The 16297-nt window shown below is 28.4% G+C and overlaps 1 protein-coding gene across 1 annotated transcript; it reads left to right on the top strand.

Annotated features, from left to right (window-relative positions):
* The first annotated feature begins 226 nt into the window (after positions 1-226).
* LOC120078609 (GDP-mannose 3,5-epimerase 1-like) lies at positions 227-1319 on the top strand. The gene is made up of 4 exons (XM_039032895.1): positions 227-508; positions 789-881; positions 970-1099; positions 1183-1319. Exons 1-4 carry the CDS (start codon positions 290-292, stop codon positions 1317-1319), a joined length of 579 nt encoding a protein of 192 aa, XP_038888823.1. The 5' UTR covers positions 227-289.
* Positions 1320-16297: the final 14978 nt, after the last annotated feature.

Below are 16297 nucleotides of genomic sequence, written 5' to 3'. Positions count from 1 at the left end.
TCGGATGTATAGTTTATGGGTGTGACATGTTTATAGTTTCGTGGTGACTTTGTGATTCTGAAAGCTTGTTTGCTTGTTTCTGCTTGTTTGATCCATTGGTCAATTTTATTTAATCCTGATATAAACTTTGGAATTCTTTTTTGTTCTGTGTTGGATTTTGGCCATTATGACTTTGTACTGATTGTGTGTATATTTTGCATATTAAGTTGTAAAGATTTTGCACATTGTTAGGCGTTTGAAGAGCAAAGAGCATTACATCATTGCTTCTAACTGGAAGAAGAATGAACACATGACAAAGGATATGTTCTGCCATGAATTCCATCTTGTTGATCTTAGAGTTATGGATATTTGCATGAAAGTGACCGAGAAAGTTGACCATGTCTTTAATTTGGCTGCTGATATGGGTGGTATGGGCTTCATCCAGTCCAATCACTCTATTATTATGTATAATAACACCATGATCAGCTTCAATATGCTTGGAGCTGCAAGAATCAATGGAGTTAAAGAAGCTAGTTTTCAAGGAAAATTTTCTCGATTCATGGTGTTTAGGCATGCTTTGAATCTTTAATGGTACAAGGTTGGTTGTTCAATGTTTTTATGCTTTAGAGTTATGCCTTATTGATGGGGGATGGGGTCAGGATGAGCTAGAAATTTTTTAAAGGGGAATATCTTGTATTCTAAATCTTTTTAATCTGAGATTATTCCCTCCTTTGTTGTTGGTTTTGTCCCTACCAATGAGAAAGGAAGTACCCAACAGATAATTTGATCTTCTATCATGTGAGGGCAAGTTTTTCTATGCTTCTAGTGTTTACATCTACCCTGAATTTAAGCAATTGGAAACTAATGTGAGCTTGAAAAAGTTAGATGCTTGGCTTGCTGAGGTTCATATTTACTTTGTGTTAATGATTTAGAAAGAAAACAACTGTTAGATATGTGCTTATTAAAACCGTGTTGACGTTTGTCTCGTAGCCCCAAGATGCTTATGGTTTAGAGAAGCTTGCTACAGAGGAGATGTGCAAACATTATACTAAGGATTTCGGTAATGAGTGCCGAATTGGGAGGTTCAACAACATTTATGGTCCATTTGGAATATGGAAAGGTAGATCCAAATGCAAGAAATGGTTATGTTATCTCTAGAAAATTCATAATGTAAGATCTAATGCTATTAGTTCATTCATATAGGTAGAAGGGAAAAGGCTCATGCTACATTCTGCAGAAAGGCCCTCACTTCTGTAGATAAGTTTGAGATGTGGGGAGATGGTCTTCAAACAAGATCTTTCACTTTCATTGATGAATGTGTAGAAGGTGTCCTGAGGTAAGAAAGCTCAATTGCTGTAAATTCCATGTTTAAAAAATTTGTTCTTTCTTAGATTTGGTATAATCTTAAGCACCTCAAGAGTGTTCAAAAGTGGAAAGAGTTTGAGACATTTGGAGATACCCTTCAAGGACTTTGGGATTAGTTGGGGTGGGCTATGAACATAATGCAAAGGGAAAATAATTAGTATTTATTTTGGGTTGTGAGCAATATATTTTATATAAACTTTGAAAGGTTGGAATTGTATATTAAGTTTGTGAAGATGTGCAACATTGAAGAATAGATGACAGATTTTCCTGATGTGCAACATTCTTTAATATGTTTTTATAAGTTCTTATTATATGTTGTTTGCCCATTTTTCTCTGCTTGCAGGATATCATGCTTTTGATTTGGATCAAATCTGTGGTGGATGGTGGAGAGAACATAACGAAGGAACAATTGAAAGACTAATTGGAAAACACTATATAAGGAATTGCAGCCTTAGAAAGAGATGGACAATAGTTGAGAATTGGTGTTAATTGTCTTGTTAAATGAAATTTGTTAAGATTTTTGTTTTTTTTTTTATTTTTTATTTCTTCAATTCTCTTGAAATTGTTAAGAAATTTGGTATATGATTATTCATTATTTTAAAAATTATTTGGGAAGTAAATTATTGATACCGTCAATTTTCAGATAGTTTTTCATTATTGCAAAAGATTTATGAGATTTTTTCAAAGGAAAATAATTAAGTTTATACTATTCATCATCATGTAGAAAGGAATTGCAGCCTTAATTGAAAAAGGTTTTTTTTTCTCTCCTAATTGATATAGGGTTGAACTTTTATATAGTGGAATTATTTTAAGGTTATTTGATATTTTTATAATTTTATTTTAAAAAATTAAATTTATAATTATGTTTCTAAATTTAAAAGTATAATTGAACTTTAAAATAATTAGAATTAAATGTTTGTAAATCTAATTGTATTCCAATCTGATGGATTATATACAGTTTATCATTTACTACCAAAGTAGAAGCACTAGGAGACAAATATATGCAAACAATTTTTTTTATATCAACTCTCTTCAACTCAACATACATAAGACATCATAAGTACACACAGAAAACCAAAATACATGAGAAAAAATTGTGTTCAATAAAAAAAGATATATAACGTAATTGTGGGGTTTTGGAATACATACTAGATGAAGCAATTAGTTGCATATGAGAAAACAAGTCGGATGGAGATTGGGCGGCTAAAACAAAATGCTGAATCAATTATATATATCAGGAAACTGGTGAATTGAAAACCATAATGTGAAAAAAGGAAAAGAACTTGCTTCATTGAAATGGGGCTTGTGGGCAATTATTGACGAGGAGTTTGTTCAGGACAGCATCAGAAAGTCGACTCTATATAGTCCTGTTAATGAAGAACACATCGATAAGGTCACAAATGCATAGAGAATGAGATAATATTTCAAAATTTATAACCATACCTTGAGAACTAGAGTGGTTAAATACTACAACTGATATAGAAAAAATCTAGTTACGGCTATTCAGTTGTCTTATATATAAAATTAAGTCAAACAACAATTAGGTTATAGGTACATGAAATCACATATAGAGTAATATTTTCAACTTTGTTTTCGGTTTCTCTTTTCATTGACCATGAATCTTGAGGTATAAGATCGAATGTCCATGTGACAACTTTTGAGATTTGAAGTCAAGTGAGTAATTAGTTATGAGTTTTTGTAAATCATTGTTGTTTATGCTTGAATGTCTGAAGAAACCTACAAGGAGAGTTTTTGTAAATCATTGTTGTTTTTGTGACAACTTTTGTGATTTGAAGTACATTGTGAGCTAAATTTGCTTATTGATATATGTGTTCTTGAATAGTCGTTTTTTGGGAATTCTGATACTTCTGTTGAGAACAATTGGTTGTGGAATATTATTAAGAGTGTGTTTCTTTGAACAGGTTCAAGGTAAATTTTTGGTTTTGTTGTTGTAGCATCGTTATGCTGCTGAAAATTTTCTATCGTCTTCGTAGTTCGTATCTAGGTACCCAAGCTTCTCTTCTTCAATATTTTAAAAAAAAAAATTCTCCCATTTATTCAACTATTGAGTGTTCTTATTTTGCAAGTGCAACAAAGGAGTAAATATTTGGTATCACAACCTCTTTATGCTTTTTCTTAGGGAACTCTAGATCCAACACATTAATTACAAGAATTTTTTCTTGAATGTACCATTTATGCACATTCCCAATTGTCACACCCAACCCCGAGCCTACCTCCTGAGCCAGAGGGGAAGCGTGAAGGATCGCAGATATCTCAAGAAGACTATATAAAAGGAATTGGTTGTTCTTGCTTTTGGGACAATTTCTTGGATGTTTGGAAGCTCAGACAACTCAAATATTTTTGTGCTCAAACTAATATTCATCGAACGGGGCTAAGAATGGTTTGGTTTATCTCACTTATCTTGCTTTGTGTAAGTAACTTCAACCCTTCAATAGATACTTCGAGTGATTTTGCATTTTTAGTTTTTATGATTTTATTTATTAGATTTGTTGTTACGTTAGGGTTCAAAACATTAGAATAAGAGATTCAAATCACAGTAAAAAAATATCCTTGGCCATTTAAAGATTATTATTGTTAAGTTTTTAATGTAATCAGCTTATATATTATTGTTTTCATTTAGTTCACCTTTACTTTCTTGTAATCAATCAATTGTAATATAAAAAGTAGGTACATTCCCAAAAAATTAGTTAATAATATTGTATGGACGCTTATTTTTAATTTTTATTTTTTTCTATAATTTTGATTATAGAGTAGTAAACATGGTCTTAGTTTAATTAGCTTCTTAGTATATACAATCAAAGTCGAACTAACCAAATTTCATCTCGCTAAATTAAAATATATTGTTCTGACCTATTTTTTTCTGTATCTATGCTTCTTTATTTTAAAAAAAATAATTATAGATAATAATTTTGTTAATAACTTAATAAGATAATTGATCACAAATTGAAAGATAAAATTTAAAAAGATAAATATGAAACTAAAATATGGAAGTCAAACTAGAGTCCCTAAGACCACTTGAATTAATTTTTTATTTATTAAAAAAGACTATTTGAATTAAAAAGATATAATTTCAATAGCTATCATAATTTTAGTTTTAAACTTAAAACAAAGATTCTGCAAAAAAGATTTTATTCGGATTTAGGATTTATCTCTCCTGTTTGTTTGGTTTTTTTTTTTTTTTAATTTCCTCATCTCTATTAAAACCTCCTACAGTCACAAATTTTTCATTCATCCAAGTAACTAAAAGTTCTCTGTAAAATTGCAGCGTAATTTGGACAAATTTTAAATCTTTCTAATGAATATTGAAAAAAGTACTATTCAAAGCAATTACCAATGGCAACCAAATATTGGACTCTCTCTCCGTCCGCCATCTCCTTCTCCACTTAAATCACTTCCTTCTCCTCCGCCACTTGAATCTCATCCTTCTCCTCCGTCACTTAAATATCCACTACCACTCACACCTATGTCACTTTCAACACCGAAAACTCCAAACGAATCCGAGGCGATCCCTCAACACAACAATGAAATTTCAAACCACACCCAACAACCAATGGAGATAATTGAACCACAACCAAGACCGAGACGACGTAGAACGAGAGCAGACATGACAAGAATCGAGCCACCGTATCCATGGTCAACAGACCAACAAGCAGTAATCCACGAACTCAAGTATCTTCAATCAAACAACATAATCACAATCAAGGGGGGAGTAAAATGCAAAAAATGCGAGCAAAAGTATGAGATAGAATATGACCTAATGCAAAAGTTCAATGAAATAGCAAGATTTATCGAATACGAAAAAGATAATATGCATGATAGAGCTCCAAAACGTTGGACAAACCCTATTTTGCCAAATTGCAATTTGTGCAATAAAGAAAAATGTGTGGAGCCACTCATATCTCAAGAAGATTATACTAAAATCAATTGGTGGTTCTTGCTCTTGGGAAAACTTCTTGGATGTTTGAAGCTTAAACAACTCAAATATTTTTGTGCTCAAACAAATATTCATCGAACCGGGGCCAAGAATCGTCTTCTTTATCTCACTTATCTTGTTTTGTGTTACCAACTTCAACCCTCCAATGAACTCTTCAAGATTGGTTGAAGAAAAATTATATTTTACAGTTTCTTTTCTTTTTTTAATTTTATTTTATTTTCTTAGACGGGGATCATCGACAATATTTGTCGGGTCAACAACATGTACGGGTAGGGGATTCAGATTTTGGTTCGGGGAATGTCCTCGACTATTTTAAGATTTTTATTTCAATTTTTTTTATTATGTTGTTCAGACTATTTTTGTTATGGATATGAGAGTTTGGTTTTTATTTGAGAATGTGTGTTAATTTCATGGTCTGTTTTTTTTTGCTTCTTTTACATTTCTTCGTTATTTTACTGAAACAGAAAATTATTGAATGTGTCTTCCAATTTCATCATTCTCTTGACTTTGTTAAGAAATTCAATGTATGATTTTTCATTATTTTAAGAATCATTTGATAGAAAATAAATTATTGATACCAACAGTTTTCATATATTTTTCATGATTTTTAAAAAAACATTAAGTTTTATATTTTATATGTTGTTCATCATCATGTACAAAAGAATTGCGAGCTTAATTGATATAGAGATTTTTATTTTTCAAAAATTAGTTTTAGAATTATCGTTTTAGACCTAAGATGATATTTGAGAATCAAATTTTAAATGTACAATTAAACTTTAAAATATTTAAGTAATAATTAAAGTAAAAAAATTATAAATAGATCTAATTGTAACTTAAATTTTGATAAGGAAATATTATGCTTTGCAGTTTTCTTATATAAATATATATATAAGATAGACGATATTTGTCATTTTTCGATAATATGTAGGATAAGGGATTCAAATTTTAAACAGAGTACGAATTTGATTTTTAGTTAAGAATTGGTGTGAATTGTTTGTTAATATTTGGTTTTTTTTTAATTTCTTCAATTTACTTGAAATTGTTAAGAAATTAAGTATATGATTATTCATTGTTTTAAAAATTATTTGAGGAGAAAATAAACTATTGATACTGTCAATTTTCAGATAGTTTTTCTTTATTGCAAAAGATTCATGAGGTTTTTTTTTTTAAAGAAAAAAAATAAATATATACGGTTCATCACCATGTAAAAAGGAATTGCAACCTAAATTGATAAAAGTTTTTTTTTTCTCTGCTAATTGATATAGGGTTAACTTTTATATAATGGACTTATTATAAGATTATTTCGTATTTTTATAATTTTCTTTTAAAAAATTAAATATATAATTATGTTTTTAAAATTTAAAAGTGTAATTGAACTTTAAAATAATTAGAATTAAATGTTTGTAAATGATAAATCTAGTTGTAAATTAAATGTTTAGATAATGAAAATAAAATAAAATCTGGATTTAAACCATCATATTATTTTTTATAGTAATTTTAAATACATTATCTCACTTGGCTATCTATTTAATTTAAAATTACGTGAGGTTAGGAATTTTTGGATTATGTATATTATATTATTGTTGTAATTTTAATTATTGTTTCGGTTTGGGTATGAGTTTGATTTTTATTTGAGAATTTATGTTGGTTGTCTTATGGAATTTGAAATTTGCTAAGATTTTTTTTACGTGTGTTTATTATTATACCGAAAAGTAAATTACTCTTTAAAAAGATTTTCATGATCTAATTCTTAAATCATCAATTATATTAATTGCATTGCATTTGATTGATTCACATTTAATTTTTAACGAATATTTTTGTGTAGTAGTTGAAGTTTGACCAATTGATTCATATGTCTTATCTAAAGATACATCAATAAAAGTTATAGAGGAAACAAGAAGGAATAAATTCACAAATTACACTCGATATGGAGAGATTGAGAGTTGGTAAAAAAGTCATGATGGGCCCTTGTATTATATATGATATATTATTTGCAATTTTATATTTATCGACCAATAGTGTCACTCATTTTTCTTTGGAAAATAAAAAAACAATAATTTCATATCTTTTTGAATGTATTCAACATATGGTACTCTTGCATTATACATTGTGTATTTTGTTTCCTTTTAATCTTTCAATAATGGTACATTTTTAATGTATACAGCGTATGTGATCTACATATATTGTACATAGTTATTTACGTTTTTTATATGTATTATCATTTTCATATTGTTTTTTAACATATTCAACTTACAAAAATGAAGCTTCAAACTTTTTCTATGTTTTTTTTCCTTTAGGTTGGTATGTTGCTATAAAAAATGCAGTTTTAAATGTGTTAATTATCTTTTGATGTGATATAATTTTGTTAGGGTTTAGGTTTTGTAGATTTGATTTGGTTGATTTAGTGATTTTGACAAGCGAAAAAAGTTACTTTGTCCCTCTTAAAATCACTCTCAAACATACCTTTATTTCATTACAATTTTAAATTTTTGGACTTTTGATTCAATTAAATCTTGATTTTATCCTTTTGATTGAAAAGAGATCATCACAAGAAAATGGTATAAAATTTTCATATGCCTGAAAATTTGTAGATGTACGGAAATATATGTGTCTGATGTATATTTAGATAATTATAAAAAGATGGGTGAATATCAAATTGCTTAACACATGTCAAACATAATGTTTTAGCATAACAAATAACATGTAGCACAAGAAATAATAAGAAGATGAGACACGAGAGTTGGTAACCTAGTTCGGTGCAAAATTACCAACATTTGAGGGGTATTTTGCCCTGTGGAAATTTAACTTCACTAATTGAAATAGTTTAGCAATTACAACGCAATGGTTATTTGTTGGACATGCCTAACATTGACTCATGAATAACCAACTCGTAATTTTTACTAAGACTTCTCTGAGTATAAGATTCGTTCACTTCCACTAATGTTATACTATTAACATAAGTTTGAGATTCCTTCAAATGAAATCACATAGACTCCCCTTAAATAAAATCTTACTTAACTTCTATTCAAGGAGAATGAGAGAGATGAGAAAAAACTTAAGGTCTCCCTTAAATACAACAAAATACTTCAATATTCTGCTTGAAAACACCTTTTACTCACACAAGCAAGGTTTAAATAGTTGCCTACAACAAACTCTTCACATCCGAATTATAGAGTAAGAATTTCATCATACACGAAATTGAGTGCAGCCATGTAAATACAAAAACATCATTTTTACACACCAGAATACTGTCGTCGATAACCTTAATACTTGTTTGACCTAAAATACAAGCCCACAACTCCACATATATCAAGATACTTTTCAGAAAAGTTTCTAAAAGAAAATAAACTTCCGAGAACGACGAAAAATGAAAATGACACTAAAAATCTGCACCAAACAAGGAAATATATTTTCCAGATCAAAACTTCTTAACCAAACACAAGATGCTTGACCTACAAAAGAACATTTTGCTTGAAAAAGTTATTATAGCAAACCTAACACTGTTGTAACAAGCTAAGTTTATTTGAAGAACAATTTGTAAGGATGTTTGATAATATTTATATAGTCATGCTTGTTTTAAGAATTTTTGAATGAGAATGTCTTGACGTAATGTATTCTTCTATTCTTTTATTTTAAGATAATTTATATATTAAATTGATATATCGTTTTAGTGTTTTTAATAATTTAGTTGTTATGGTTATGAATTCGGTTTAAAATAAGTTAACATTTTTTTTTTTTGTTGTTGTTGTAAAACAAGATAGTTTATCTTGTTCTAAATTTTGTATAAAAGATATGACATTAAATATTAATTTTTTTTATTTAAAATACTGAAAAATTATTTTAAAAGAAAACAATTATATGATGATAGTAGTTGTATTTAGTTGACTATGTTTGTACAATTTCAAATAGAAAAAACTTGAGACACGATATATTATATGATGGTTTTTTTTATTGGATAATGAGTAATAGAAAGGTAAAATAAATAAATAATTACTTTGAATTTCAATTGAAAATATTGTGAATTATATATTATGTCATTTTAAAAATAAAGTTTATTTATATGTAAATGGAAATAAATCTAATTAATTGTATATAGTTATTTATTACTAAACAAATATATTGATTTATTTTTATTATAAAATATAAATAAAGAAGAGATATATATATAACAAAAAAAAAAGAAACGACATAACAATGAAAACTTTTAACATGGAAGATCTCGAAAGTCTATTTTCTAAAAGAACATCTAAAACCGATCTTAAGATGTTGTTCTGAGTATGTCTTAAGATGTCGGGACATGTTACATTATTGTCAAATAAACAAAGTGATCTAAATGTTCTTCCAAGAATATCTTGGATTCCCACCCTCAGAACATCCTTGAAGAAATAATTTCTTTCATTACAACTTTAAACTTTTGTTTTTTTTTTTTTTTCAATTGTAGAAACAGCCCTGCAAACTCCTCATTTTTATTTTATATTTTTTAAAAAAAAAACCCATGCTATTGCATCTAAGTATAAATAATAGAGATTTTTTAGGGAGATTTAGCCTTACCCAGTTATGGAAATTAAATTAGGATCAAATTTAAATCATACACAAAATTTCACCAACAAAAATATGTTAACGACGTGGTAAACTATTTAATACTAGGGATAGTTGTGAATATAACAGTTGGGCCAAAGTATTAGCAGATATAATACAATATAAAAGAACTTGCAAATATAACAAAATTTACATTCAACCCTCAATGTTCAACGGTGATAGGTCATTAATAAGAGTCTCAGCCATAAAAGTCTATTATTGAAAGATTTTATTCTTTAAAAATAGTACTTTACACATAATTATTAGTTTTAAAAGTGCTACTTATTGCATTATCTTGATACTATGTGTATAGATAGGGGTAAGTTCAAGAATAGTGTATTTTTTGAAAGTAATAACAAAAATAGAGTATATAGGAAAGAAATTACAAAAGTAAGGTGGAGGAAAAAAGTATTGACAAAAATAGAGTAGCAGTACCCGGTACATGATATCGGCTAACAAACTCGTGGACGTCCACGAGTTCCATATTTTTATTATTTTTTATTGCTTTTATTATTTTTTTATTACTTTTTTATTTAAGTATATACAAAGGGGAACAAATCTATTTGAATTTCACGGTAAAACAAATCTATGTGAAAAAAATAGATTTAGCCTTCATTCATGATTAGAAATTTGATTCAATTTTTATTTTACCATAAATCTTTAAAAATTTGAATTTTACAGTAAAAAATTCTCCAAAAATACAAAAAAAACACTAAAAAATAAAAGCACGGAAGTTGGGGAAAAATGGGGAAAAAATAGATTTAGTCTTAATTTGTGACTAAAAATTTGTTCAATTTTTATTTTAAGACCTTTCAGAATTTGAATTTCACATGAAAATGCAAAAATAATAATAATAATAATAAAAGAAGAAATAGAAGTTGGGGGAAAATGTGGAAAAAAAAAGATTTAGAATTAATTCGTGACTAGAAATTTGATTCAAATTTTATTTTACTGTAGACCTTTAAAAATTTGAATTTCAGCTAAAAATTTGATTCAATTTTTATTTTACTATAGTCCTTTGAAAATTTGAATTTCACAGTAAAAGGTAAATTGTGGACCCCGTCCACGATTTTCCAATCCTATTTTTGTCAATAGTTTCAAACCACCTTATTTCTGTCAATAAATATTAAATAACATTATTTTTTAAAATAATCGTATAGATATCAATAAATTTTTTTTTTTGAAGAGATAAAATATTTTTTAAATACAACAAAATGTAATTACCTCAACATCGCCTACAATATTATAATAAATATTTTACGTCATTTAAAAGGTATATAATATATAGTATATATTTATTAATTTAGATATATGTTTGAAGTTTTTCTTTTTCTTTTTCTTTTTCTTTTTCTTTTTCTTTTTCTTTTTCTTTTTCTTTTTCTTTTTCTTTTTCTTTTTTTTGAGCAAAATTCATCCACATCGACTTTTATCGATATTTTTATAAAATTTCATTATTTGGCACTTCTATCACATCGATATTTAAAATGTTTGTGTATATATATATGTAAATAGGAAACTTCAGTCCCTGTATTAAATGAATAATAAATATGCATAAATTTTTCCAACGGTATAATATGTGGAAGGGAAATTCAATAAAATGAACAAAATAAATTTTGGTTAGAACATATAGCATGAACTGTTACTTGATTTTTTTTACTACATTTAGAGTTCGCAGATTCTAACTATAAACTTTGTGATTTCTAGCATATTCGGATGTCAATTGAGTTATGTTCGGTTTGGCAGAACTCTTATATAGCTATTATAGTTGTACTATTAAAATTTATAAATTGTTATTTTAAAGGTTGAAGATTTAGTTCAACAATTGCAAAGTACAATTACAGAAATGACAAAACTATGCTTGAATTCATGCATTCTTCAAAGGAAAAAAAAATAAAAAGGGAAAAAAGGTGTTTTTTAAAAATATCAACCTGTTGTAAAATTGAGGAGCAAAACGAAGTACAAGGTAAACACAGATATTGAGAAATTATAATAAATATAATATAATAAAATATAAAAATAATAAAGATTTGAAAATATAAAATTATGGAGTTCTCCACTTTGATTTTTCTCACCAAAATATGTATATCTACAATGTCCATATTAAGCCACCATTTATATGCAATGGACAATTTGGATGTGGCATTAAGGGTGCTTTGACATTAGACACATGGGATAATTGGAGATTGAGACTTCTTTGATAGAAGAATGACATTGGTCCTTTAAGGATACTAAGCATTTGGGTATCTATTTTCTAATATTTATAATACAACCATACTTTTCTTTGCACAAATAGCTAAAGGAATAAATTTAATCATTTATTAAATATTTAAGACTCTGTTTGACCATCATTTGACTTTTAGTTTTTGTTTTTTAAAATTAAGTTTACTTCAACCACATTTCTGACGATGATTTGCATTTTTATTAAGTATAATGATTGACTTTTTAACTAAATTCTAAAAACAAAAACAACTTTTTTAAAATTATTTTTTTAGTTCTCAAAATTTGGTTTGGTTTTTAAAACCATTGATGGAAAGTAGATAACAAAGAGGAAGAAATTTGGAGGAGAAGTAGTGTCTATGGCTTAATTGTAAAAAAGAAAAAAAAAAAAAAACAAAATGATTACCAAATGGGGCCTAAATGTTTAGATTTACCATATTGGAACAAAAAGGTCGTATCAACAAATTCAAAATACTTTTCCTTAAAATGATGATGTTGGGCATGAGATAAAATTAAATTTAGAAAAATCTAAAATCATTTCAAATTGATTTTAGAGAAATTAGTTGATAGGTGATTTTATTAGCTGATTGACCATGAGTCGGTACCAAAATGGCTATCTAATTCAGTTTTTGTTAAAATATTGTTGGTTAATTATTTGTGAAATCATTTTTTTTATTTTGTATAGTGAAACAAAATATGACAAACATTGTTTGTTATTAAATTGTTAATAAAACAAACAATTATATATGTTTTGAATTTTCTTGCAATATCTATTATAGAAATTCACCTTACTCAAAATATCAAACATGCATATAATAATTTAACAATAAAATAAATAGAAATAGATATTTATTATAATTATTTAGTTAAATAATAATTTCTCAAATAGAAATACAATTTTGAGTAATTAGGTAACTTTCAATTCACAACCAAATATAATAATTCAAAATCACTTTTAAATATTTGAAAATCACTCCAAAAAGTTTGGATACAAACATAAATTTGATCGTTTCAAAATCAATTTTATAAAATCAATTGTACCTAAACATAATAAAATCTCTATTTCTAAAATCACTACTTCAATTATCACTCCCAAATACACCCTAAGATTAACTTTACTAATTTGTTATAAAAATGAGACTATTTGGTAGACAATATTCAATGAAAACAAAATTATATTTCATGCTTTAAAATATGTATTTAAGATACGTTTTATAATATATTTATAATATTTAAACTAGTTGTATTTACCCAATAAATATTAGATTTAATTAATTTACAAATATGCATTTTTTTTGAAACAATAGAGATAGAGAAATTAGAACCACATACTTCTTGTTCAATAACATATTCTATATGTTAGTCGATCAATTTATAAACATGTTTTATGTGGGACATTTGCAAATATAGCAATCATACTTAAAATATTAGCATATATAGCAACATTTTTTTTAAAAAAATTGCAAATATAGCCTGATAGACTTCTATTGTTGATAGATTCTCATGGTCTATCAGTGATAGACCATATTATTGGTGGTCTGTTACCAACATGTGAATCATTGTTGATAGACCATATCATCATTGATAGGCATATATAAATTCATCCTCTGAAATTTAAATAGAGAAATTACATATTTTGACTATGATTTAAAATTTCCATCATGTCGACGTTTCTGTAGGCTTATGTGTTCTGAAGGATCTCTTAACGAAGAGCATCCATGAACGCCATCGGATCTCTCCAATTTCACCGTGACCGAAATACACTAAATACATTCAAACATACAATTATGCAAATATACAGTAATTAACACCATGCTTGAATACTAAAAGTAAGGGAAAGAGTTCTCATACTAGTTGAAGACGCTCTTCAAGCTTTGGAACTCAACGCAGTAGAAGACCTCTACCCGATCAACAAACGCCCAGCAAATGCGTCGGTTGCAGTAGCACGAACAACCAAAAACAAATGAACACAGCGGGGACGACACCCCCAGAAAGAGCCCTTGGTATTCTCGGCGTGAGAACCCAAAGTGTGGTCTTTGGTGAGTTTGGTAGAGGTAGGAGGAAGAACTGATCGTGTAGACGATAAGCAAGTGGGAAAGAATAGGAAGCTATCGCACAGCTATATGTTTATCGTTTAGGAAAAGGTATATGATCGTTTATCAAACACGACACACTATACGATCGTTTAGGAACTAGTGTGTGATCGTTTAGGCGCGAGGTATGTGATCGTTTAGGCGCTGAGTGACTATCGTATAGGCTCTCGACTTATGCGATCGTTTATGTTTTCACGCCAATGCAAAACCTTTTCGTTCTTTTTCTGAAATTCGCAAAATGAAACAAATTTTCATTTTTATTCTTCGGTTACAATAACCGACGCGGTTTTTCCCACTAACGCACGTATGAGAGAGTTTTTAGGTTAATTATCATATAATTAACCAATTAAATTATTAATAAATATAATCATATTATATTTTTACCCTATAGTTTGATATCACATATCTACTATAGTAGTTTCTCCTCTACTTGATATAAATCATATTTATATCTAATTTCCTCCAAAATAATGTATCTTATATATTTAGCCAATTATATCATATATAATTAACTAGTCCAATCATATACAATTAAACTTCATTTTGTTAATTTGAACATCTCAAATTAACCCAAACATTGATTCTTGACTTTATCCAAGCTACCCGATGACCTAATGGACCCGTGGCTCGAAGCTCCAATGGTCTGTAAATAGCTAACTAAATTCTTTAGCCACGAGATCCACCATCAGTTAACTGTCAGACATTCCACTAAAGACCAACAGCTAAACTCTTCTTACCACAAATATATTTCTGTGCCCATTAGATATAACCAATCATGATTACGATGACCCTTCACGGATGTTCATAAGTACAATCGAGCCAAATTACTGTTTTGCCCCTGTAGTTACATCTCACTCCTTAAGTACCACTGATTCCTCTAATGAACAATACAACATAGTCCAACTATGTGTGAAAACCTCTCAAGTGAAGAGAAGGTGTGCGGCGCCACAACATTCAAGCCTCGAAAGCAGCCCTTTAGGGAGTTATCTATCTACTTATCCCTGCCTTGAGGAAGGAGTGAATTCCATCTTGTATATCTGAGTTCCCAGCTCTAAAATCAGACGAATCCCCAAAATGGTAGGTTTGAATCGGCGACCTGTCCACTTGTACCCATACAGATCAAAGGACTGCCCTCAATGGTAGGAGTTCCCAACTCACTTAAGATTGAGGTCATGTTACCTATGGTCATCCTATTGAAGTGAAGTCTCTGTCATGAATGGTGTTATATAACGAGACGTTAACACTTCGTGGTCAGGTCTTATACAAACTCTTTGTATAGGATGCCTCTGCTTGCATGTCTCCAACACGAATGATCAGGATCAGACCATCTGTGACAAATCACAACACTTGTGACCATTCCACAAAACGAGCCGCATCCATAGTGTTACTAGGATAAGATTTCCCTCCTATATCCATATACTACGGACCTTTTTGGTTATCACTCAAGACATGATCTACTTGTATGTCACACACACATGCTTGAGTTACATACAGATAACTAGAGATTTTAAGTTTATTGGTTTGTGGTAAAGCAAATAAAACATGCAACTGAGCAAAATACAAGATGTGAAGTAAATATCATATATTATACAACACAAGCGTTCGTACAAACTATTTACAAACTACAGAATATAAGACTTTAGGGCATCAACCCCAACATGTTTCGACATCTACATGACATGAATAACCATTTTCATTCTTTATCTAAGGAAAACTATGAAATATAACAAAAATATTAATTGTATGAACCTAGTACTATCACTTATTTAGAACGAATAAACTATTTATTGGTTGGTTAGCATAATTTAATTGATTAAACTTTAGACCAAAATCTTGGAGGTTAATCTCTGGTTACAAATGTTTGGTTGAACTTATTTTTTTTACTCATTAGTTTAAAATATTTTTTATGTATTTTTTTTTTTTATATTTCAAAAGTGTCCGACATTTTATTGAAATGTTTTATAATTTTATAGACCTCATTGTCAAACTTATAAATTTTGATTTTTTTTTCAAGTTCAACTAATGAAAGAGGAATTCAAACTTTTGACCTCTTGGTTAAATATTTGCAACAAATCTATACACTATAATATACAATCTTGCTAATATGAGT

The sequence above is a fragment of the Benincasa hispida genome, chromosome 5 (assembly GCF_009727055.1).
Source record: "Benincasa hispida cultivar B227 chromosome 5, ASM972705v1, whole genome shotgun sequence".
NCBI classification, from domain to species: Eukaryota; Viridiplantae; Streptophyta; class Magnoliopsida; order Cucurbitales; family Cucurbitaceae; genus Benincasa; species Benincasa hispida.
Note: the sequence above shows the minus strand (reverse complement) of the source record. Positions and strands in the feature narration are given on the sequence as shown.